Source organism: Sorex araneus, chromosome 2 (genome assembly GCF_027595985.1).
Source record: "Sorex araneus isolate mSorAra2 chromosome 2, mSorAra2.pri, whole genome shotgun sequence".
In the NCBI taxonomy this organism is placed as follows: domain Eukaryota; kingdom Metazoa; phylum Chordata; class Mammalia; order Eulipotyphla; family Soricidae; genus Sorex; species Sorex araneus.
This window is the reverse complement of record NC_073303.1, coordinates 25,610,347-25,634,981: the sequence shown is the minus strand read 5'-3', so window position 1 is coordinate 25,634,981 and position 24,635 is coordinate 25,610,347. Positions and strand designations below refer to the sequence as shown.

General features: G+C 47.0%; 1 protein-coding gene across 1 annotated transcript in view; it reads right to left on the bottom strand.

The window, feature by feature from the left end:
- The window catches only part of FKBP5 (FKBP prolyl isomerase 5), a 125,440-nt gene that overhangs the window by 35,733 nt on the left and 65,072 nt on the right, over positions 1-24,635 (bottom strand). The window contains exons 4-5 of the mRNA XM_004617707.2: positions 19,547-19,689; positions 18,466-18,580 (exon numbers count right to left, since the gene is read on the bottom strand). Coding sequence (XP_004617764.1) covers positions 18,466-18,580; positions 19,547-19,689 — 258 coding nt within the window. The remainder of the gene's footprint in view (positions 1-18,465; positions 18,581-19,546; positions 19,690-24,635) is intronic.

Below are 24,635 nucleotides of genomic sequence, written 5' to 3'. Positions count from 1 at the left end.
ATTTCTCTTTTGCGAGAAAATTCTTCATTCCGACTTCTGTAACACAAATACCTAAATTCAAATGTAACTGTCTCCTAGATGCTTTCGCCCTGGTTGATCTAACTTTAAATCTAGAATTTGCCTTAGAGACTGAAAAAAAGAGAAAGAAGAAAAAAAAAAGGAAAAAAATCACTCCTTCTGTTACATTCATTTCATGACACTAATCATTTTCCATCTAGGAATTTAATTGACTTACTCTACTTTGGAGCTCTGTGATCTCAAAGGTCTTTCTTCTCTGATTTTGTGACCCTGCAATATAACCCCCACTACAGACAGGAAACTAGCTTCAAAGCTGATTCTGGCTAAGCCCTGGGTGGAGTTACCTTTGGGCCAGGCCTGAGAAATGGGAGAGTGTCTACGGAGTGAAAAGCAGGGACGCAGACACACGAGGCCCCAGTGTCACCTGGATATTTGTGCAATGAGGCACCCAGTCTGCTCTCGCTCACTGGGACGGATGCCGTCCTGATTTCATTCCACGGAAGACACAGGCTGGTGTCGGAGCACAGGAAGGCTGGAGGAGATCTTGCGCTTTTGTTGCTGTTGTTGTTTTAGCTGCGCAAGGCCACACCTGGTGATGCTCAGGGGACCAGCTGTGGTGCTGGAGATCAAACCTGAGCTGGCCGCATGCAAGGCAAGCCCTGTCCACTGTACAATCACTCTGGCCCCGGGCCTGGCTCTTGAGTCAGACACTCTAAGTGAAGGCAAGAGCTCATCTGACTTTCAGTTGGAGAGACCGGATTTTTGCTCTATGTGCCAATCTCAAAGATGATTCTATGACACTTGATTTTTTATTGTTGCTGTTGTTTGGGGGCCCATCAGGTGACGTTCAGGGCTCACTCCTAGGCGTAGCACTCAGAAATCACTCCTGGCAGTGCTCGGGGGATGGAACCTGGGTTGAAGCATGCAAGGCAAGTGCCCTGCCCCTATACTCAATTTTTGGAATACTCTAAGATAAAACGAAACTTAATCAATGTGCAGCATGATGAAAATTCTTTTTTTCCTAAATTTGTTTATTTATTTTTTTGCTCTCTGGGTCACACCCGGCGATGCACAGGGGTTACTCCTGGCTCATGCACTCAGGACTTACTCCTGGCGGTGCTCAGGGGGACCATATGGGATGCTGGGAATCCAACCCGGGTCGGCCATGTGCGAGGCAAACGCCCTACCCACTGTGCTATTGCTCCAGCCCCTGAAAATTCTTTCAAACAACTTATCTTCAAAATAAATTCAACTGCATTATTTTAAAATGTATACACACACCAGAGATGTTTGGTAAGGAATCTAAGTCTATGACAGAGTCACTAGATTAAACACTGCCGTTCCTAAAAAAATGTGTTCTTAATAATTTAAGATCTAAGAAACTTTAATTTAGACTAATGTGCTGGTAATTTTTCATGGAAAAAATATTGCTGAGCCAGGTGAATTTCAGCTCTCATACTATGGAATATCTCAAGCAATGGCATTTATTATGCCCTTGGAGCTCACAATTTAGTTGACAGATCTTTTTTGTCTTGAGGTTCATTGTTAGAAGTATCATCTTCCTCCTCAAAGGAGAGGACAGTTTGTGGTGGAGGAAATTATCAGTACATTCGTTGTGGTTTTTGGTTGATCAAGTCTGAATGTGTTTTCAAAACAGGAAATCCAGAGACTTGTAAAGGATTCCTGTCAGTGTGTCAGTTTCCTAGGCTCGCTTTCAGCTTGATGCTAAAATTCTATCAGTGTACCGGATGATCTCACTTATTTGCGGTATATAGAATAACAGGATGAGGGAATGCAAAGTACCAAGAAGGGGGAAGCCTAGATTACCCATGACCTTAGATTATAGCAATGAGAAGGGAAGAGAAAGAAAGAAAGGAATGGAGGGGTGAGTAAGAAGTGGTGACAGGGCAGGGGGCAGGGGGCAGGGGGCAGGGGGCTGGGGCTCCGGGCACTGTAGAAGTGTGGTGTATGTGAATCTTCGAGCCACAGAGTCAACAACAGTGTCAACAGGAGATCCAAACTGCAACAACCAAACTCAAAGACGTGCCTGTCGGGGCAGAAGAGATAGCACAGTGGGTAGGCACTTGCCGGGCAAGCTCTGACCCGGGGTTGGTCCCCGAGCGCAGAGCCAGAAGTAAGCCCTGGGCAGGTTGGGTGTGGCTCCCAAGCAAATAACAACAAAAACAAACCAACCAAAAGAGCCCCCCAAAACAATTTGTCTGTCAAGAGAGCAGGAGGGGGCGGGAGGGGCGTGGGGGATACTAGAGAAGCAAAGTCTAGACAGATGGTGGACTGGCATTGGAACATTGCACATCTGAAACTCAGCCATGAATAACTTTGTAAATGACAGTTCCTTAATAATATATATTTTTTCTTTTTTGATCACTGCGGGGTGTGCCGAGACATACCCAGCAGTGCTAAGGGGTTACATGGACCTCTGTGCTCAGGGATCACTCCTGGTGGTGCTCAAGGGACCTTAAGTGATGCCAGGAGCTGAACCCAGGCTGGCCTTGAGCAAGGCAGGCACACTGCACACTGTACTAGTTCTCTGGCCCCCTTAATACCCCTTATAGAAAAACTCTATAATTTTAATTGTAGGTGTTATAGGTGCAAAAACCCATGATAGCGGGGTGGGGCCAAGTGACCAATAAACATGGTGAGAAAGATAAATGAAGCAAGATAGTAAACAAAATAGTCCAAGTCAAGCTATAAGGAAGGTAATTAAGAAAAGAAAACATTCACTGCAGCTCGCCTCTCCGAGAGACGCCATAAATCACAGATTCGGTATTTATAGCCACCGGGCAGGAAGGCAGACTTTGGACATTTACAATGCCCTCATAAAAACCTACCACCTTATACACTGAAAAATCTTTTTTTTTTTTTCCTGAGAAGGCTGATTCTTCTAAATTGGGAAATGGCTCAATGGCTAAAGTGCCTTCTAAATTTGTCACCTGCCCCCAAGTTCGATTTCCAGTGCCACTCGCGTGTGCTACTCTTGCTCCCTGTAGCTCTACTGTGTGAGACTCTCTGGAACACGGTGCCCAGGAAGTACAACCCTCGGTGGGTACAGACACAGACCCTCAGCAAGCACGACAAGCAGAATGTTCTTGAGTACCACAACAAAATGCGTGTAACACCCCCTCACACACACACCCAAAAAGAGGGCGGAAGCCCAGGAAAAAACCGGATCAGAGCAAGCACTGCCCTACAGCACCATACAGGGGTTTCTGGTTTGGGGACGCACCCAGCAGTGCTCAGAGCTTACTCCTGGCAGGGCTTGGGGCACCAGATGGGATGCTGGGGCTTGAACCCGGGTTGGCTGTGTGCAAGGCAAGGGCCCTACACGCTGTACCATCCCTCTGGCCCCAACAGTACCATATAGCTTGTTGCTGTGGATTTGGGGCCACACCTGGTGGTGGTCAGGGGACCACATGTAGTGCCAGGATTTGAATCAGGGTCACCAGGATGCCTTAATTCCTGTACTATCTATTTGGGTCCTAGTAACAAAATTTTAAGCTGAGGGGCTAGAGTGACAGCTAGTAAAGCATTTGCCTTGCACCTAGTCGATCTGGGTTCGAGTGCCAGTCCCCTGAGCACTGCCAGGAGTAATACCTGAGTACAGAGCCATGAGTAACTCCTGAGCAGCTAGGTGTGACCAAAAAACTAAAAACAAAAAAAAATTTAAAAAGCTGATAAAATGATGGGTGCATACAAACACATCAGCACACACACACACACACACACACACACACACATATATATATATGTATTATATAGTCATCATCTTTTAATATTGATCCTATCTGGAATGTCTAAGCAAGAAGAGGTGTCATGGCCCCTGGGAGTCTCCGGCCCTTTACTATTGATCCTTACATCGATATGTAGTGATGGCTATTGCTCTGTTAACTGGCTTCTAAACTTGGAACACTGGTGTGACCAGTTCTACAAGACTGTTGACAGGAACTCAGACACCACCTTGGAGCCCAAGCAATGCTCGCCCCTTGCTGGGGACAGAGGCGGACCTTCCTCCCTCCTCTGGCCGTACAGTTTCTGCCATTATCCCCAGAGAAATGCCACGGCAGTTCTGGCTGGGGGCAGACCTGTGGTCCCTTCTGACCTTGCAGGTCCTGGTGCAAATAGTCACTTAATAAATATTTAATAATAACCAGCATGACTCACTGGGAGTTCGGCCTCTAGGGTTCAGGAGGTCTGTTGCTAATTCTGACCAGCGGGACTTACGGGAAGTGAATGATCTCTGACGTGCACAGAGAGAATCAAAGTACATACAGGATGCTCCTACTTAGGACATTTTTGGTAGGGAAAGAAATACACAAAGTTAAAAAGGGACAACAATCTCCCTGGACGCGAAGGCGCTTCGACGGGGGAGGTCCTCTGCAGACCCAGGAGAGGCGGAGAAAACCCAATCACCCCGGCCGGCTGCGCAATCCCAGAGCAACCACATCAAGTGCGCTCGGGGTGCTGCGAAACCTCACTTAAACTGGAGCTCTGACTTATTGTTCTCTGACTGCCCTACAGCAATTTTGTTTTGAAGAGCACAGAACACCCTGTTCCGAATGTGGCTGGCACATGAACTCGATGTGCTGACAGCAATTTGTACTCCAATTAAAACAGGGGGGAAAGGAAAGAGTGTGCTGCGGTAACCAAAACTGGAATGCAAAGGACTGCCCCCTCAACTGTTTAATTTGCATTTTAGGAAGCAAAACTGAGAAAGAGGCTCCTCCGTGAGCTTTTACAAATTAAAAAAAAAAAAAAAGGAAAAAAAAAACGGTGCTTGTGAATGCTCCAGCCGAAAAGACGTTAGCTCTGGTAAGCGATTTTCCCTTTCCTAATTATAGAAGTTGGTGTCTGATCGCTCCGGACTCAAACAATTACTGGGTCACGGGGATCTGAAAGGGAATGGGAGAACGGCGTGACACTCGGACGGGTCCTGGCTGGGACAGGTCAGTGCCCCGTGGCACGGGAATCTCCTCTGCTCATTCTGCCAAAGGAGAACTCTCTGCTCGCCTCTCCGGTCTAATAGCCCCGAGCACCCAAGAGACGGGGAGGGCTTAATGACCCCTGAAAAGGCGAAGGAGGAAGCAGGGATGGATTTCTAAAAGCCGGAGGAGCATATTAATCACTGATTAGGAGAGAAACTGTTCCCATTAGGCCCTGAGGTCCAATTTCAATTTCCCCAGAACTGTCTCCCTCTCTTCTCTGGATGACGGCGAGCAAATAGCGCCCGGCTGGCTTCGGGAGCTGCCAGGGAGCCTGGCTGCTGGAATCGATACCGTTTATGCAAATAGCACAGATCTCAGTCTAAACAGGAAGCCGACACATCAATCAATTCGACACTGGCCAAACCCTCGCCGGCTTCTCTTTACAGACCCAAATGCCCTGCCCATTCTGCCACCTTAACTGTGGTGCTGTGTAGGTTTCGAAAATGATCTGTGGGGCTGGAGTGATAGCACAGGGGGTAGTGCGTTTGCCTTGCACGTGGTCGACCCGGGTTCGATTTCCAGCTTCCCATATGGTCCCCCAGCACCGCCAGGAGTAATTCCTGAGTGTAGAGCCAGGAGTAACCCCTGTGCATCGCCGGGTGTGATCCGAAAAGCAAAAAAAAAAAAAAAAAGATCTGAAGCTCAGTCCTTTCCTCTATAGAAAAGGGGAAATACTATTAGCTAAGTTACAGTGGTTAAGAGATTAAATTAGGAACTAAATGAACATTTGTAATCTGCCATTCATTCATTCACTCATTCATTCATATGCGGGGGTGCCTACCCTGTAAAAACACCATTATATGTGGCTATACAGATAGTGAATGGTAACTATGGTTTTTTTCAATTAGTGGTAAACAGTACCAGGTTAAACATGAACTCAGTCTAATGTGCCACTTAATGTTTCCGCGGGGAGCTGTCAAATAAAATATAAAGAAGGCAAACTCTGTCTCATGCTTTCTTCTATTCTACAAGAGCCCAAGATGAAATTTTGGGTCAGAAAGTAATTATTTAATTACTTTCTAGTAATTAAAGGTCTAGCATATCTCAATGAGGGCATACCTGAAGTTTCCCTTCTGTTTTTGATTACTGGTACCATTTTGTTCTGGGTATTTTATTTATAAGTAGAATACAATTGGATTTTGTCAATGTCATGAATTTTTTTTTTTGCTTATTTTGTTTTGGACTGGAGCTACAGCACAGTGGGTAGGGCGTTTGTCCCTCTCGTAGAGCCTGGCAAGCTCCCCGTGGCATATTCGATATGCCAAAAACAGTAACAAGTCTCATAATGGAGACGTTACTGGTGCCCGCCAAGCAAATCGATGAGCAATGGGATGACAGTGATGATGACAGTGATGATGAGATTTGCTGTCTAATAAGTAACTTCATCTTATCCATATTTTTTGTTATCAATGTCATGACTGGTTTTGTTACAAAGGACTTTTTACACAATGCTTTCTTTATTTTAATGTTTTACCATTTTAGAGTATAGCTTGACAAGCAAGAAAAATTTAGAAAGTTGATCTCGAGTGCAATGTGAAGAACTATTAGGCATTGTTCTTGCTATCTCACAGAAGATACGTTAAATTTATCATCTTTGACATACCTCTGGTCAGTATTTTCTCCATATAATGCTTTCTTGTTATTTTTCCTTTATTATTTTTACTGGGTCAGTAACATTTTTTAACTTCGTTAAGTCCACACAGGGTGGTTTAGGAATTATAAGCCATGTTTACTAGTACTTGCCATTTGATTTTAAAATAGTGAATACATTTTTACCAATGTTAAGAACTAATCATCACGATCTCTCCCTAGAGGAAGAAAATAATTTGAGACAATCTGCCTCCATTCCTTTCCCTACGTTTTGTTAAAATGTCCGAGAGTCATTCGACCACTAAATTATAATGACAGTTAACATGACAGCTCTCCCACATGAAGCTCTTTTAGGGGTAAATATATACAGTATCATTGTCATATCATAAAAATTACTTTTTGTACACTAATTACTGCATTAGCCTTGAGTCATTAATCCTTGGATTTATATTTTAGGATGTTTCTTAAACATAGTATAACGCAGGGGTTCATTTTTCTTTTTTGCTTTTTGGGTCACATCTGGTGATACACAGGGGTTACTCCTGGTTCTGCACTCAGGAATTACCCTTGGAGGTGCTCGGGGGACCATATGGGATGCTGGGGATTGAACCTGGGTCAGCCGTGTGCAAGGCAAACGCCCTACCCGCTGTGCTATTGCTCCAGCCCCAGAGGAACATTTTTCAAGTACCAAGTTGCATATTCTAAAACTTTTTCTCACACTTCAATGATAAAATAGAGTTCTAGTTTCAAAAACTCATAGTTGAGGCTGATTACGGAGCTCTCTGGGTGGGTATTCCAAACACAGGTGCTGTGTGTTTACAGAGTGCTGAGCACAGTGGACACCTAGCAGGTGGGGGGCACCACTCCCCACTGGTGAGGTGTGAATAAAATCTTATTTCAGGAGACAAATACTTGATCATATTTGGCAGAATTGCCACCTTGAATCCCTCTCTTTCCCTTAGAAACCTCCTAAAAATTGGAGACATGGTATATTTGGTGCAAATTCTGACACATGGTGTTTTGGGAGCACCTGTCCATTTTCCTTGAGAACTCTGGTCTTGCTGGCTTTAGCTGGGGAGCAAGAGCCAGAGTCTGACCCGAGAGGAGGAATTTTCACTTCCCAGCTACAAGCTGGTCATCTAGGGAGTCACCAAAAACAAACAAACAAAAACAGGAAAAATATGTTTGGAATTCTATCTTTAAAGATGAGATCCACATTTGAAAATACTATTTAACTGGCCCAGGCTGAGAGCTGGGCATCAGGACTTTAAAAGTTCCTTGGGCTTCTGATAAGGGTTTAATATCCAGGATATACAAGACACTAGTAGAACTGAACAAGATAAAAGCCTCCAAACCCATCAAAAAAATGGGGAGAAGAAACAAACAGAAACTTCCTCAAAAAAGAAATACAAATGGCCAAAAGACACATGAAGAAATGCTCTGCATTGCTAATCATCAGGGAGCTGCAAGTCAAAACAACAATGAGATATCATCTCATACCACAGAGACTGGCACACACCAAAAAGAACAAGAATAACCAGTGCTGGCACGAATGTGGGGAGAAAGAGACTCTGTCATTGTTGGTGGGAATACTGACTGGTCCAGCCATTTTGGAAAACAATATAGGCATTCCTTAAAAAACTAGAAATTGAGCTTCCCTATGACCTAGCAATACCACTTCTGGGAATATATCCCGAGGGTATAAAAAGCACAGTAGAAATGACATCTGCACCTATATGTTCACTGTAGCATGTTCACAACAGCCAGAATCTGGGAAACAACCCGGGTGCCCAAGAACAGACAACTGGTTAAAGAAACTTCGGTACATCTACACAATGGAATACTATGCAGCTGTTAGGAGAGATGAAGTCATGAAATTTGTTTATAAGTGGATGGTCCTGGAGAGTAAGTGAAATGAGTCAGAAAGAGAGAGACAGACATAGAAGGACTGCACTCATTTGTGAAATATAAAATAACAAAATATGAAACTGACACTCAAGGACAGTAGAGACCAGGGCCAGGAATATTGTTCCATAGGTGGAAGCCTGTCCCATGAGCTGGGGGAGAAGGCAGCTGGAACAGAGAAGGGATCACTAAGTCAATGATGATTGGAGGAATCGCTCAGGATGGGAGATGTGTGCTGAAAGTAGATAAAGGACCAAATGTGATAGCCTCTTAGTATTTATATTACAAACCATAATGCCCAAAAGTAGAGAGAGAGTATGGGGGAAACCATATTCACTTAATGAGGGACCAACAAAACTTAAAACAACTATTAGAAGAAAGCCACTGACTGCAACACAATAGGTAGAGACTTCCACGCTGCTCTGTCACCTCTCAATAGATCAACTGGGTTAAAACTCACGAAGGAAATACTTGCTCTGAAGGAAGAAGTGGAAGAGACACTTTCATCCTCAAAGGGCTGAATACACACTCTTTCCCAATGGACGTGGGACATTCTCTAAGATAGAAGACACAATCTCAGGACACTGAACGTATCTCTATGAAGTCAAGACGATGCAAGTCTTCTCAACCATCTTCTCAGATCATGAGGAACTGAAAATAGAAGTTAATCACAAACAAAGAAAAAACTCAAGTGCCTGGAGATTAAATAGCTCCTTACTGAACAAGCAATGGGCCAGAGAGGAAACGAAGGAGGAAATGAAAAAGATTCCTGGAAACTAATGAGAACGAGGACACAACCTATCAGCAAAAGTGGTGTTCAGAGGAAAGTTCACTGCTATGCAAGCACTCACCAGGGAGAAAGGGCCAACACAAATACCTGATTGTACAACTTAAGAAACTGGGAAATGACCAACAAAAGGAGCCTGAAGCAGGCAGGAGGAAGGAAATAATAAAACCGAAGAGCAGAAATTAATAAACTAGAATTGAAAAACAAAAACAAAAAAAGCCAATCCAGAGGCCAGGCACAGCACAGAAAGTAGAGAGCTTGCCTTGCACACGGCCAACCCGGGTTCAGTTCCTGAAATCCCATATGGCCCCCCAAATACTTGCAGGAGTAATTCCTGAATGCAGAGCTAGGAGTAACCCCTGAGCATAGCTGGGTGTGGCCCAAAACAAAACACAACAAAAACAAAAAGATCAATGAAACCAAGAAAAATAAACAAAATTGATAAACTACCAGCAAGACTCAAAGAGTGAGAGAAGGGTTGGAGGACATATATATACATATATATATATATATATGCACAAATATGCATATATGTATATATATATAGAGAGAGCCAGACAGCCAAAGAGATAGAGACAAAGAAAGACAGACACACACACAGAGAAAGAGACAGAGAGAGAGAGAGAGAGAGAGAAGAGACAGAGAGAAACCAAATCAGAAATGAAAGTAGAACATTACAACAAACACCACAGAAATTCAAAATCATTAGAGACTACTTTGAGAATTTTTATACCATGAAACAAGAGAGTCTAGAAGAAATGTATAGATTCGTAGATTCTTATGCCCTCCCAAAGTTGAACCAAGGTGATCTGGAATATCTGAACAGACCTATCAAGGAAATTGAAACGGTAAGGAAAAATCTTCCTTAAGATTTTTCTTAAACAAAAACAAAAGCCTAGGCTCAGATGGATTCACTAGCATTCTCTCAAACTTTTAACGAGGACCTACTGCCAGTCCTTTTCAGGATCTTGCAGAAAACTGAAGAAACAGAAACACTCCCAAACACTTTCTATGAAGCGAAAAACATCACTTTGATACCAAAAGAAGACAGAAACAAAAAAATACCACCAAAGAGAGAGAGAGAAAGACAGAATGAGAGATAGAGAGAGACAGACAGAGAGACAGAGAGAGAGAGAGAATATTACAGGCCAATAACCTTGATGAACACATGAACACAGATGCAAAGATCCTCAACAAAATACTAACAAATAGAGTTCAACAACTCATCAAAAAGACCATGCACCATGACCAAGTGGGATTCATCCCAGGGATTCAAGGATGGTTTAACACACACAAGTTAATCAACTTAAGAAACTATATTAATTTTAAAAAACTCATATGATATATCAATAGATGCAAAGGGAGCATTTGACAATATTAAGTACCCATTCATGATAAACACTCTCAACAAAATGGGGAACTGAAGGATCTTTCCAAAACATAAAGCCATTTACCCCAAGCCCATAGCAAACATTACACTCATTGGGGAAAAACTAAAAGCCTTCCCTCAAAGATCAGGCACAAGACAAGGCTGCCCTCTTTCACCAGTCCTATTCAATAAAGTACTTGAAGTACTAGCCATAGCACTTAGGCAAGAGAAAGATATCAAAGGAATTTGAACAGGAAAGGAAGAAGTCAAGCTCTCTCACTACGTGCAGATGACATGATACCATATTTAGGAAATCCTAAAGGCTCTACCAAAAAAACTCCTGGAAACAACAGGTTTATATGGTAAAGTGGCAGGCTGCAAAATTAAATGTGCAAAAGTCCATGGCTTTCCTAAAAGCAAATAATAAAAGAGATGAGAAGGATTATTTTAAAAAACAATCCCACTCACAATTGTGCCTCAGAAAAATTAAGTACCTAGGAATCAGCATAACTAAAGAGGTAACCTATCCATACAAAGAAAACCACAAAACACTTCAAGAAATAAGAGCAGATACAGGAAATGGAGACACACCCCCTGTTCATGGACTAGGGAGAATTAATATCACCAAAATGGCAATACTTCCCAAATCAGTGTACAGATTCAATGCAGTCCCTATAAGGATGTCCAAGACATTTTCCAAAGAAATAGCCATGTTCTGGAGTTCATATGAAACAATAACCCCTTCCTTCTCCCCAAATAGCTAAAGCTAAAGAAGAAGATGGTATCACTTTCTCCAACTTCAAACTATACTTCAAAGTGGTAGGTAGTACTGGAATAAAGAAACCCTCAGATTAATGGAACAGAGTTGAATATCACAAGACCCTCAGGTAATTTTTGATAAAAGAGCAAAAGTATATGAAGTTGAGCAAGAAAAGCCTCTTTAACAGGTGGTGCTGGGAAAATGAGTTAGCTACACGCAAAAAAATACTCAGACCTCGGGGCTGGAATGATAGCATAGAGGGTAGAGCGTTTGCCTTGCACGCGGCCGACCCGGGTTCAAATCCCAGCATCCCATATGGTCCCCTGAGCACCGCCAGGAGTGGTTCCTGAGTGCAGAGCCAGGAATAACCCTGTGCATCGCCAGGTGTGACCCAAAATCAAAAAAAAAAAAAAAACAAAAAAAAAAACCTCAGACCTCTTTCTAATGCCATGCACAAAAATAAAATCAAAACAGATTAAAGATATTGATATCAGACTTGAATCCACAAGGTACATAGAGGAAAACATAGGCAGAACTCTCCATGACATGGAAGCTAAAGGCATCTTCAAGGATGAAACACCATTGATCAAGGAGGTGGAAGCAAAGATAAAACAAATGGGATGACATTAAATTAAGATGTTTCCACACCTCAAAGGAAATAATAACCAAGATACCAAGATAGTCAACAGAATGGGAGAAATTATTTACCCAACACCTACTGAATAAGGGAACAATATCAAAGATATACAAGGCACTGGTAAAACTTTACAAGAAAAAAAATTCAACTTCATCAAAAAAATGGGGAGAACAAAAGGCATATGAAAAAATTCTCTGCACCACTAATCATCAGGGTGACGCAAATGAAAACAACAATGAGATGTCATCTCACACCACAGAACTGGCACACATCAAAAGAGCAAAGAACAACCAGTGCTGATGCCGAAGCAGGGAGAAAGGGACTTTCCTTCACCGTAGGTGGGACTGATGACTGGTCCAGTCTTTCTGGAAAATATGAATATTCCTAAAAAAAAATCTATGAATTGCATTTCCATTGATGGGGCAATTCCACTTTTTGGAATATATCCCCTGGCCCAAATACGACAGAGAAAAGACATCTGTACCCCCTGGGTTCCTCACAGCACTATCCACAATAGCCAATATCTGGAAACAACCCAAGTGTCTGAGAACAGATGACTAAAGAAACTGTGACACATAGATGTAGGAAAACACTGGATTTGTCTTTTCAGCCTCGCCACAGGGAACTTAGGTTACCTTAAAGCAATGTCCTTTCTGTATGGACACAGAAAGACAGTTAATATCATGCTTTGTAACTTGGGAGCTGATTGACTCCAATAACATTTATTCTTGGGTATCTGCTTTCTTGACTCAGTTGCCCTTAGTTCCTAGCACCCCAAAAGCAGGGTCCCTATGAGGGACGGAATGGACCCAGGAAAGCTGTGAGTTACCCTGGCATCGAAATGGGCCAGGTCAAAGTGCCACAATACTCAACTATAAGTTGAGAGCATGGTTATAGACAAATGCTGTCATGGTCCAAAAGTAACGACGAGACTAGGACCCTGCTGGGGTTAGGAAGACTAACCTGACCTGAGGACTGTGGTCTAGAAAATGTAATGAGATGTCCTCAGGAAGAACCAAACTTTAAGTTTACATCTCTTACTGTGCTGATACAGAATGACATTGCTAGAAATATTAGAAGTAGATTTACTACAACTATTTAAGTGGATTGGGCTGGAGCAATAGCATAGTGGTAGGGCGTTCACCTTTCACGTGGCTGACCTGTGTTTGATTCCTCCACCCCTCTCAGAGAGCCCGGCAAGCTACTGAGAGTATTGCACCCGCACGGCAGAGCCTGGCAAGCTACCTGTGGCATATTGGATATGCCAAAAGCAGTAACAATAAGTCTCTCAATGAGAGACGTTACTGGTGCCCACTCAAACAAATTGATGAGCAACGAGATGACAGTGACAGTGATTTAAGTGGATTACTAGCTGAGGAAGGAAGAAAGCGACACATCCTTATTTGGATCCCAACCTTGAGTGGATATCCTAGTAATCTGGAGTAATCTCCTTAGATGAGATTTTGTTAATCTCCTGGAGGAGTGGTCTTACCCCTCTGTTGATTTGTTAATGTTCAACCCACCTTTGTATCACCACCCTATGTGATTGCTATATAAACTAAGACTGTAAGAGAAGTGGGGGGAGAAGACACAGAGACAGACAGAAGAGAGCACAGCGGCACACACTGAAGCAGAGCACAAGGAGCCATCCCGATCCGGTCCAAACACAGCGGCTCGAGAGCACTGAACACAAGCAGTGAGAGAGAGAGAGAGCACCGCCCCGCGAACCACACACATAAATACATCACCCCCTTTTGCGCGCACGTTTTTATATTTTTTACAGGCCATCATTCAGAGTTTTGGGAGAGACAAAGAAAAAAAAACACCACATATACTTAACAGAATATTACTTGGCCATAAGAAAAGATAAAGTCATGGCATTTGCTGCTAATGGAAGGACCTAGAGACTATTACTCCGAGGGAAGTTAGTCAGAGCGCCACAGACAGAACTCTCGCATAGGTGGGATATAAAGAAACATAACAGTGGAAGAATGAATACCCAAAGACTACGGAAGCAAAGCCCACCTTCACAGGAAACATGCCAGTTGAGAGGGCTGGGGAGTAGGACAGGGGGTGGGCATCTGCGGTAGAGGGAAGCATTCAACCAGGAGGAGGTGGCGCTGGAAGGGGGTAGAGTGTGATGTATGAAGCCCCCCAGTAACGGTGCTGTAAACCCCCGTGTGAAAACACACATATATACAGCCCCGTGTAGAAGCAGATGGTAGGTGGGAGGCACAGGAGGGTGGGGGAACTGGTGGAGGGAAGAGGACACTGGTGAAGGGATCGGTGCTACAACATTAGATGCCTGGAACCTAATCATAAATAACTTTGTAATTTCATGGTGACTTAAAATTTATTAAAAAAGAGAAGAAAAGGGGCTGGAGCAATAGCACAGCGGGTAGGGCGTTTGCCTTGCACGTGGCCGACCCGGGTTCGAGTCCCAGCATCCCATATGGTCCCCTGAGCACCGCCAGGGGTGATTCCTGAGTGCAGAGCCAGGAGTAACCCCTGTGCATCGCCAGGTGTGACCCAAAAAGAAAAAAAAAAAAAGAGAGAGAAGAAAAGGAAAATCACATTGGTACCAAGTCTAGAAATTGGTTTTCAAGCATTGCGATCCTGATAGAGAATAAAAACTTGAAGTTTCTACAAGAGAAAGAAAATTCTGTCAAGCTAATACAATTCTTTCATAAATATAAATAATTATGGGGGAGGGGCACACTCAGTGGAATGCGAGGGCTACTCCTGGTGAGGCCAGGGGCCAGCCCTGTGGTACTCGGGGAGCCACAGGGTGCTGGGGACCAATCTCAGGGCTCCCGCATGCTCGGCATGTGCCTCAGCCCCTGGAACCATCTCCCCGGACACTCAGTGACATGATTAAAAGAAGCAAAGGGAGAGTGGAGAAGTAGGACGGGGGAAGGCACTCGCCTTGCATGCAGCCAGTCCCACCTTGATCCCCAGCCGCACGTCCCTGAGCGGTCCCCTGAGCGTCACTAGGCGTGATTACCGAGCATAAAGCCAGGAGTAAAACCTGAGCACTGCAGGGTGCTGCTTCCACAAACACACAGAAATAAAAGAAGAAAAGGATCACAATTTGGCAAGAGTCTTTGATTCCATCTGTAATGCTTCAAAAGAAGCAAATAAGCCAGAGAGTTACGACTGAGTTAAGAAAGCTATTAAGGAAGTAATAGACCGAGGGGAAAAAAAAGAGAAAAAAAAAGAAGGTAATAGACCGGAAAGAGAGTACAGTGGCCAAGGTTCCGGCCTTGCGCGTGGCTGACCTGGGTTTGATCCCCGTCATCCCATCTATTGCCCCAACCACTGCCAGGAGTGATTCCTGGCTGCAGCAGAGCCAGGAGGAAACTGAGATGCTCAGAGCCTGAGCCAGGTGTGGCCCCAAAACCAAATAAGGGGGTGGGGGCGGGAAAGAAGATATATAACTCATGCAAAGTATGTTATTTATGACAAAAACAGATTAATCCTGGGTTCCAGATCGACTCCAGCGGAGGTGAAAGGATTTTCACATAGGAGATAGGGTGTGAGAGAAAAGGAGTTAATTTCTTCCCGTATGTCTATTTTAAAGGAAGCAAAACCAACGATACTATCATAATACATAGAGTAGAAAAACAAAAGCATAGCGAAGCAACTGCAGAAGAGAACTGAAGTTGGAAAACAGTTTTCAATGAATGCTGAGAGGTGAATAAGGAGAAGAGAAACTGGAGGCAAGAGAAACTGGCTGTTCTAACAAGAAAACCCACCATGAGCAGGAGCGAGGTACTAGGGTCTGAGACACATCAGGCTCAGGCAGCCGCCAGAGTTTCGGACTGACAAGAAAACAGAGGCTCGGGGCGTAGCAGCCAAGTGACCCAGTTTGCTTACGTGACTGTCAGCCTCCGCTCTGGTTCTATCCTGTTACAGGGAGGGACTTTCACACGGGGAATTTCTCGCCCGTGTTCTAGGACAGAAAAGAGAGCCGGCGTGTTCTTTCACCAGCTGTGTCGTAAGCAACGCTCAAAGTAATTACTGTGCCCCCAATTGGCGCATTTTGGGGTGACTTTCCCTGAACCGCCTCAGAACTAAGCACAACTATTTTCTACTTAGGAAATGTTTGATGCACAGGAGCAGGGCTTAGCAATTCTGAAACTAAGTCTATACTACAACAGACAAAGAATTCACTGCGGCGGATAATGGGGGGTTAGGTTTCTCGCTGTTTGAAAAATAGGCGGAGGGGTCAGAGTTGGAGGGTCAAGATGTCCTTGTGGCTTTGAGCCCACCTGTGTTTCTTTCTCTCCCCCTTCTGTCTGCTAAGAGGTGCTGGCAGCCGTGAGAAGCCACAAGTGAACAAACCGAGCAGCACCGATACCTCTGGTTTCTAACCACTCTCCAGTAAAAGGAATCACAGTTCCTTAGAGAAATGGCCAATCCCAGATGCGGGCAGGAAAATTACAGAATGAGCTTAGAGCATCTTGTAGTGCCAAAAGCAGCAGCGTGCGGAAAAGAGAAAACAAAAGCCAATGGGGTGGCCAGGAATACAGCTCAGCAGGTAGAGAGCCTTGTCCGAGCCTCGCCCAGCCTCCTACGCCCCCCGCCCCAAACCCCAGCCCTGCGCCACTGGGAATGGGCTTCAGCACTGGAGCTGAGCACTGCTGGACCCACATGTCCAGTCCCCAGCCCTGCCAGGAGCTGCCCCTACAACTGAAAGCGAACAAACAAGGGACCAGAGGGAGCACGGCAGTGAGAGCACTGCCTCGAGTGCAGCTGACCCAGGTTTGATCCCTGACATCACATTTGCTCCCCCAGCAGCACTAGGGGCGATCGAGAGCAGAGTCGGGGTAAGCCCTGAGAACCACAAGATGTGACCCTCCTCTCCCCCGCCAAAAAAGAAAAAAAAAAAACAATGGAAGGATGATGCAAAGACGATGAACAGTTTCTTTTTTTTTTTTTTTTCTTTTTGGGTCTCACCCAGCGATGCTCAGGGGTTACTCCTGGCTTTGCACGCAGGAATTGCTCCTGGCAGTGCTTGGGGGACCATATGGGATGCCGGGGATCGAACCCGGGTCGGCCGCGTGCAAGGCAAACGCCCTACCCGCTGTGCTATCGCTCCGGCCCCGATGAACAGTTTCTAACAGCCAAATACTGGGGCGATTTGACCAACCAAGTAAGTAAGCACGGACCAGAGTGCTTCAATCCAGCACCACCTGCTGCCACAGCTCCCACCCCCAAGTACCCCAGGATGCCCCAGGATGGCCTCGGAGGTCCCTCATCACCAATGGGTACAACCCTGCTGGTCCCTCAGCACCACCGGGCACTGCATCACCCCGTTTAAGCACAGACAGGCCCCAAGCCCCCTAGCCCGACCCCCAGCCCCTGGCCAATCATTGAAAGATGCTAAAGTTAGTGGGCGAAGGTGTGACGTCAGAGACGAAGCTGTCTACAGAGTTTCCGGGCATTCCCCGCCCTCCCGGCCACTCAGTAATTACAGAGAGAGAACAACATCGCAGTATCTGGACCGTCTGGCGGGGAGCTCCTGCCACACCGCACCGGGAGCAGAGAATCTCGCTTCAGCGCATCCCCGGAAACGCGCAGCCCCCAAGTGCCCGAGTGCGAACAGCAGACAATCCCGGAAGGATAGTACAGTGGGTAGGGCACTTGCCGTGCATGTGGCTGACCTGGGTTCGATCCCCCGGGCCCCACGTGGTTACCCCCGCCCCCAGCCCCAGCAGGAGTGCTGTCTGAGCACGGGGCTAGAGTGCAGCCAGGTGAGGCCTGCTGTGCGCCCGCCGAGCCCAGAGTCCCACCTTCCACCTCCAGTCCCACTACTCTGACCTCGCACACATCTGGGCTCTTCTCTGCTTACCCTAAAACCGGTCACGCATGAGAATCATGTAAACATTTAAACTGCACGCCCGCACGCCTACTGTAATACTACCTACGACTGTCCTCAATTCGGCAACAACCAGACTCATGGGAAAGACAAAGAAGGCCAAAGTGACAGTGACGGCATTCGAAAGGAAGAAAGCTGCTAATTCTGGCTTGCCAGATTTAGTGAACGCCATTTCTAACCGCTTCTCCCCACGTCACCATCCTTGTTCAAGGTTGTGAGTTCTTTGTGTCTCCCGCTTCCCTTCCCTTTTCTGAGGCAATGGCCAGGGACCACACACGTCTGACCCTGGTATTCCTTGGGGGGCTGCACATCTGGTTGACGGAGGCAGGAGGGGGCTATACCCAGCCATGCTCAGCCCAGCAGCACAGGTCAGGGTGCTGCCGGGTCACCAGCAACTGTGCCCCTCTCTGCTGGGCACTGAACTTAGCCTGGGGCATACTCTGTCTCCTGGGCCACCCTCGGGCCCGATGGGCGGCCCCCGGCTGTGGGGGCCCGTGTCCGGCTGCGGTGGTCCTTACTCTCCACGGTCGCCCCTTCATTGGGGTTGGAGTAGCCTTCTCCTTTCTGCTTGATTCTTCGGATAATGCCTCCGTCTTCAAATAAATCCTCTCCTTTGAAATCAAGGAGCTCGATCTAGAAAGGAAGAAGGGAGCCGGCTGAGAAGTGGGCAAACAGAGCCAATGTGACACACCATCCAAGGCAGAGACACCCGAATCTCCTTTTATTTGACAGAACACACATTTGTGTTTATCTGCGCATCTTGGTGATTGGAAAAGCAGGGGGGAGGGGGAAACTCTGCTCTTTTCAATACCTGGAAAGAACCTCCATGTAATGATAATGTCTCCGACTACATCCTGTGGGGCTGCGGCGCAAAGACAGACAGGAAATACTAGGAAAACGGCCGCGTGGGCACCGAGCCAGGGCGACAAAGTGCTGGCACTCAGCTATTGTGTCTGACGCGGGAGGCCGCCACGTTTCCACCCTGGATTCGCGGAATTCCCGTCTGAAAATGAAGCCATAAAAAAACCCACATGTGGCACTTGTGCTCCACCAAAAGTGCCTTTCACCTCGTTCCAACATTGCAGGCATTTTCCGTGTCCGTTTTAAAATCGGGCCCGGCCAAACGCGCTGCTCGGCATGGAACGGGCGGCACGTCTCTGCCGTCACCGGCGGCTTCTAACGGGCGAGGTGAAGTCGGCCGTGTCTGGGTCGCACTGGTAGGAACAGGCCGTAGGACCTGGCAGAGGCGCCCGGCCGACATCAAGCTCCTGCGCGGCCACGTGGTTTTCCGATCAACCGTGAGTGGGTCGGACTCCGCGCCGCGTCCGGCGCTTTTATCACAAAGCCTTGGTATCTTTTGTTTATTTGGACATGACCTTTCCGTGCCAGAGACACGCTTCTAAGAAAGTGCTGGCACGCCTTCCCCCCGGGTTTGTGGGAAACAATTCAAGAAGCCGAGCTCCAAAATAAATAAGTTGGGTCTGATTCGCAATCGCCGGAGCTGAGCCCCTGCTTCTGCTGCCTGCTGTGTGAGAGCCGGCCGCGGGCACGGCGGAAGGGGGGTAGCGGGGAGCCAGGCAGCCGCGCACACATACTTGCCTCGAAAAAGAGCGTCTCGTTGGAGGGAATCTGGGGGAGATTGCCGGCAGAGCCGTACGCATATTCAGGTTTGCACAGCAGATGGCAGATCTCCCCTTTCTTCATGGTGGCCACCCCGATGTCCCATGCCTTGATGACCCGACCTGCGAGGAAGACAAAGGGAGTTGAAAACCACGTTTTAAGGAACTCCAACTGTCATGGGCCCTGAGCTCCAAATCCTTTCCTGTTTCATTGGTTCGAGGACCCCCCCCCCCCGGCGCAGCTCAGGCCGGGCGCCGCTCAGGGGGGGTCATCAGGGCCACCCCTGACACCGTTCTGGGCCACGGGAATGCTGGGACCAAACCCAGGGCAACACACAGGCAAGGCACGTGTCCTACCACTTCAGCCACGTCTCCGGCACCCCAATTTTAGTACTTTTAAAAAAAAAAGTGGGGCTGGAGCCATAGCACAGCAGGTAGGGCATTTGCCTTGCACGTGGCCAACCCAGGTTCGATTCCCAGCATCCCATATGGTCCCCTGAGCACCACCAGGGGTAATTCCTGAGTGCAGAGCCAGGAGTAACCCCTGTGCATCGCCGGATGTGACCTCAAAAGCAAAAAAAAAAAAGGCGCTTGTCTCTCAAGGGGTGCTCTGGGAACCTGGAGACACTCCTGGTGGTCCTTGGTCACCTGGGCCAGGGGTTCAGAGTGAGCGCCCGAGGGTCTGGGGCTGCTCAGGCTCTGCGGGCTGAGGACCACCAGGCCACGCCTGGAGATGCTTGGGAGCCTGCAGGGGAAACCCAGTGATGCCCGGGATGCCAAGTGGTGCCAGAGACAGAATGGAGGGCCGGGGAGCAAGCCTTGCACTCTGCACTGTCTTCCGGGTACCCCTAAATTTCAAGTCGATAGCATAGCCAGTGGGGTGTTTGCCTTGCACGCAGCTGACCTGGGTTTGATTCCTCCATCCCTCTCGGAGAGTCCGGCAAGCTACGGAGAGTATCCTGCCCGCACAGCAGAGCCTGGCAAGCTCCCTGTGGCATATTCAGTATGCCAAAAACAGTAACAACAAGTCTCACAATGAAGATGTTACTGGTGCCCGCTGGAGCAAATGGATGAACAATGGGACGACAGTGCTACAGTGCTACGCTCTATACACAGCTAGGAAGGGCTAGAAAAACAAATAAACACTAGAAAAATACATGTATTTTTAGAGAGCTCTCAGAAAAGACTTCTTGTTGAGGAGGGTCAAGAACTACCAATTTCCAGAACACTCAAAAGTGAGGCCAGAGAGATCATCTCTGAGCACTGCCAGGAGTAACTCCTGAACATCGCCAGGTATAGTCCAAACAAACAAAATAAATAAAACACTCAAAAAAAGTTAAGTTTGTCTTTGAGGAGCTGGGAGGAGAGCGTGACCCACGGCCCTGGGCCACGCAGGCTCCAGTGTCCCAGTAATCCTTGATCCACACGGCTGAACGGTCCAATGTTCAGACCTCAGGGTGCTGCAGGGGGTCACCAGGGCCACGCGGGCAGTGCCTGGGTGCCACTCAGTGCTGGGGAGCCATTGTGGGGCACTGAGGAGCTGGGCCCAAGCAGGACTCTCGGCCTCTGTGCTGGCCCCGAGACCGCGTCTTTTAAAGGTGACAGTGACGCCGTCTTTGAAACGGGTCCGGGTGGCGGGTGCTGCTTCCTTTCTAATTTCAACCCTAACAAGAAGAACATGTTCTCCGGGCAGAAATGGAACAAAAACAGGTTAGAAAGTGGAACTTTTTCTAAGGAAGCCTCTAAGCTAGTTGGGCAGATAAAGACAACAAATGAGAAACAACGGAAAAAGTTAGAATTGCATCACAGGGCCCATGAAGAGATTCTACCCCCCACACACAACACACACACACAAACACACACACACACACACACACACACACACACACACACACACACACGGCCTCAAAATCTGGACTAAGAAAAGTTTAAGGGCTTTTTTTTTTAGCTCAATTATCTTTTTTTCCTTTACAGTTACAAGATTGTTCATGATTGTGTTTCGGTCATATAATATTCCATCTCCCATCCCTTGCTCAGTATACATTTTCTCATTCTCTCTCTCTCTCTCTCCTTTTGGGCACGATGGCTTGCAATACAGTACACTGAAAGGTCACCACGTATATCCCTTTACCTCCTTTTAGCACGCAGTTCTTGTTCAGCACGACCACTTCCAACTATTACTTTATAACGGTTCCTTCTCTCTCCTAACTATACTCCACCTCCCACACACTCTTGTGGCAAACTTCCAACCGCGGACCCGCTCTCCTGGCCCCTGTCCAACCGCGGACCCGCTCTCCTGGCCCCTGTTCCTTCTGACCTTGGGTATTAGTTTCACACTATGTTTTCCTTATATCCCGCAAATGCGTGCAATCATTCTGTCTGTCCCTCTCCCTCGACTCATTTCACTCGGCATGATACTCTCCGTGTCCCTCCATGCATAAGCAAACTTCATGACTTCCCTTAAAGAGTCCCCCCCCCTTTTTTTTTTAATAGGTTTTTAAATTTAAAGGCTAGTTTTGTTTTGGCTTTGGGTCACACCCAGAGGTGCGAGGGTGTGGGAGTGGGGGTGGTGGCAGCTATTCTTGACTGTGCTTGCGGTCACCCCAGCAGTGCACTGGGGACCAAATGGTGCCGGGAATGAAAACTGGGCCTCCTGTTGGAATGCAGTTCAGTACCCAGTACCTGTATTGCAAATTATAATGCCTAAAAGGAGCAGGGGAGAGAGGCAGAGACAGTAGAGAGAGAGAGACAGAGAGAGAGAGAGAGAGAGAGAGAGAGAGAGAGAGAGAGAGAGAGAGAGAGAGAGAGAGAGAGAAAAGAAAAAAAGAAAAGCACTTGCTATAGAGGCAGGCTGGGGAGTGATGGGAGGAAAGCTGGGGACACTGGTGCTGGGAAATGTACCCTGGTGGAGGGATGGGTGTTGGAACTCTGCATGACTGAAACCTAATCACGAACAGCTTTGTAGGAGCCTATCTCACAGAGATTCAATTAAAAAAAAAATAATTTTTTTAAACTCCCCAAAACGCCCAAAAGTGTATGTGAAAATTTTTGTCAAAATACCAAAATGACAAAGTTCAGATTAGGGCTGAGAGATGGCTGTTTTGCAGGGGGGCACAGGTCCGATCCCAGCTCTAGCACGGTTCCCCAAACACCACTTGGAGGAGCAGCCCAGAGCACTGTGTGGGAGTAGCCTGAGCACCACTGATGGTGCCCTCCCACACCTCAAAACAGCCCACCACCAACAACAACAACCTTGGAACACCATTTGCAGTCATTTTAGTGCATGTGGCCTGGAACACACAACCTTTAGTTCTTATTTATGTACTTAAACGTACTAAAAATGTGGACCGGGGCGGTAGCACAGCAGAGAGGGTGTTTGCCCTGCACAGGCCAGCCCCAGCTTAGTACCTGCATGCCATCTGGTCCCCTGAGCGCCCCCCGGACTGGTGTCTGTATGCAGAGTCAGGAGTAAACCCTGAGCACTGTTGGGTGTGATCCAAATACCCCACCCCTCACCCCCGATAAATAAAGTGTTTAAAATGTATTCTGCTTCCCTTTGCTGCCCCCCCCCCCCCCCCGGGCCTGGTGCTCCAACACCTGGCTGTGTGGCCGGGGATGTGCTCTCCAGGGGTCACGCATTTGGTTGTGGGGCTTGTACGCCCACGTGGAACTCGGACCCATGCGGCTGTGGTGGAGTGGAGGCAGCCACTCCCTTTGTGGGGGCACCAGGCTCCAAAGCAGCAGAGACCCCGGACTGGGCTCCAGCCTTACCGGTCTCGGGCTTCAAGGCCGGCCCCTTCCTTGGCCACTGAGCTCTCCCCAGGATCCCCAGACCATCTGGATTTCTGGCCTTGACTCCCAGAAGATGCAGAGTCAACTTGACTGCCCGCGGGCAGGACACTAGTCACCCACAGAAACCGTAATTATCACAGCTCACAACAAGCAGCCTCAGATCCATCCGGTGGGAATGAAAGGAAACGCAGGCGACTTAAGAAGGATAAAAGGCAAAACTGACATGGACTGTCAATTAAAAAAAAAGAAAGATTAAGTAGTCAAAGTGGGATCGGGTTAGCAATGAACCCCACAGAAGTGAATTTTGAGGAGATATTATCTTGAATGGTGAGCTAATGGTAGAGTCTGATAATGCATGTGTGTGTGTGTGTGTGTGCACGCTCGCGCGCGTGTACTTGTGCAAGCATGTGCATGTGTGATCCCACGTGCCCGCAGGGAGCAGCCTCCGCTAAGGCAAGGAAACGGGGCTGGCAAAACATTTTGTGACTCATGACATTAAAGTTTTGATGACTTAATGAATAAGTTGAGTCTTCATTAAGCATGACAAAGTTATTTTTTCATGATATTGGATACTTATTTTAAGCAACTGGTCTACATGGCTATTATTAAAACAACAGAACAAGACAAAACAAATCAGATAATTTTTTAAAAAGTGATTCACCCCGGGGCTGGAGCGATAGCACAGCGGGTAGGGCGTTTGCCTTGCACGTGGCCGACCCGGGTTCGATGCCCAGCATCCCATATGGTCCCCTGAGCACCGCCAGGGGTAATTCCTGAGTGCAGAGCCAGGATTAACCTCTGTGCATTGCCAGGTGTGACCAAAAAGCAAAAAAAAAAAAAAAAAAAAAAAAAAGTGATTCACCCCTCCTTGAAGTTAATGTGTCTTGTATCTTTTCAGCATGCTGTTACTAAAAAAAAAAAAAAAAAAAAAAAAAAAAAAAAAAAATTGAGGGGAGAGCTTGCCTCTGACCCTGGTTGGACCCCTGTTGGCACAGCAGGCTGTTTCCCTGAGCACTTTGGGGTGTGGAGTCCCCCAATTTTTTAATTCTATTCATTTATTTTTGTGTGTGTTTTGGCAGCACCTGGTGATGCTTGAGTGTTTCTCCTGGCTCTGTGCTCAGGAACTACTCCTGGCAGGCTCAGGGGACCATAGGGGGTGCTGGGGATGGGATCTGGGTCGGCCTTATGCGAGGCAAGCGCCCTACCCACTGCACTGTCTCTCCAGCCCCTCCTGCCAGTTTTGTTTTTTATACGCAAAATGACTACATACTGCACGT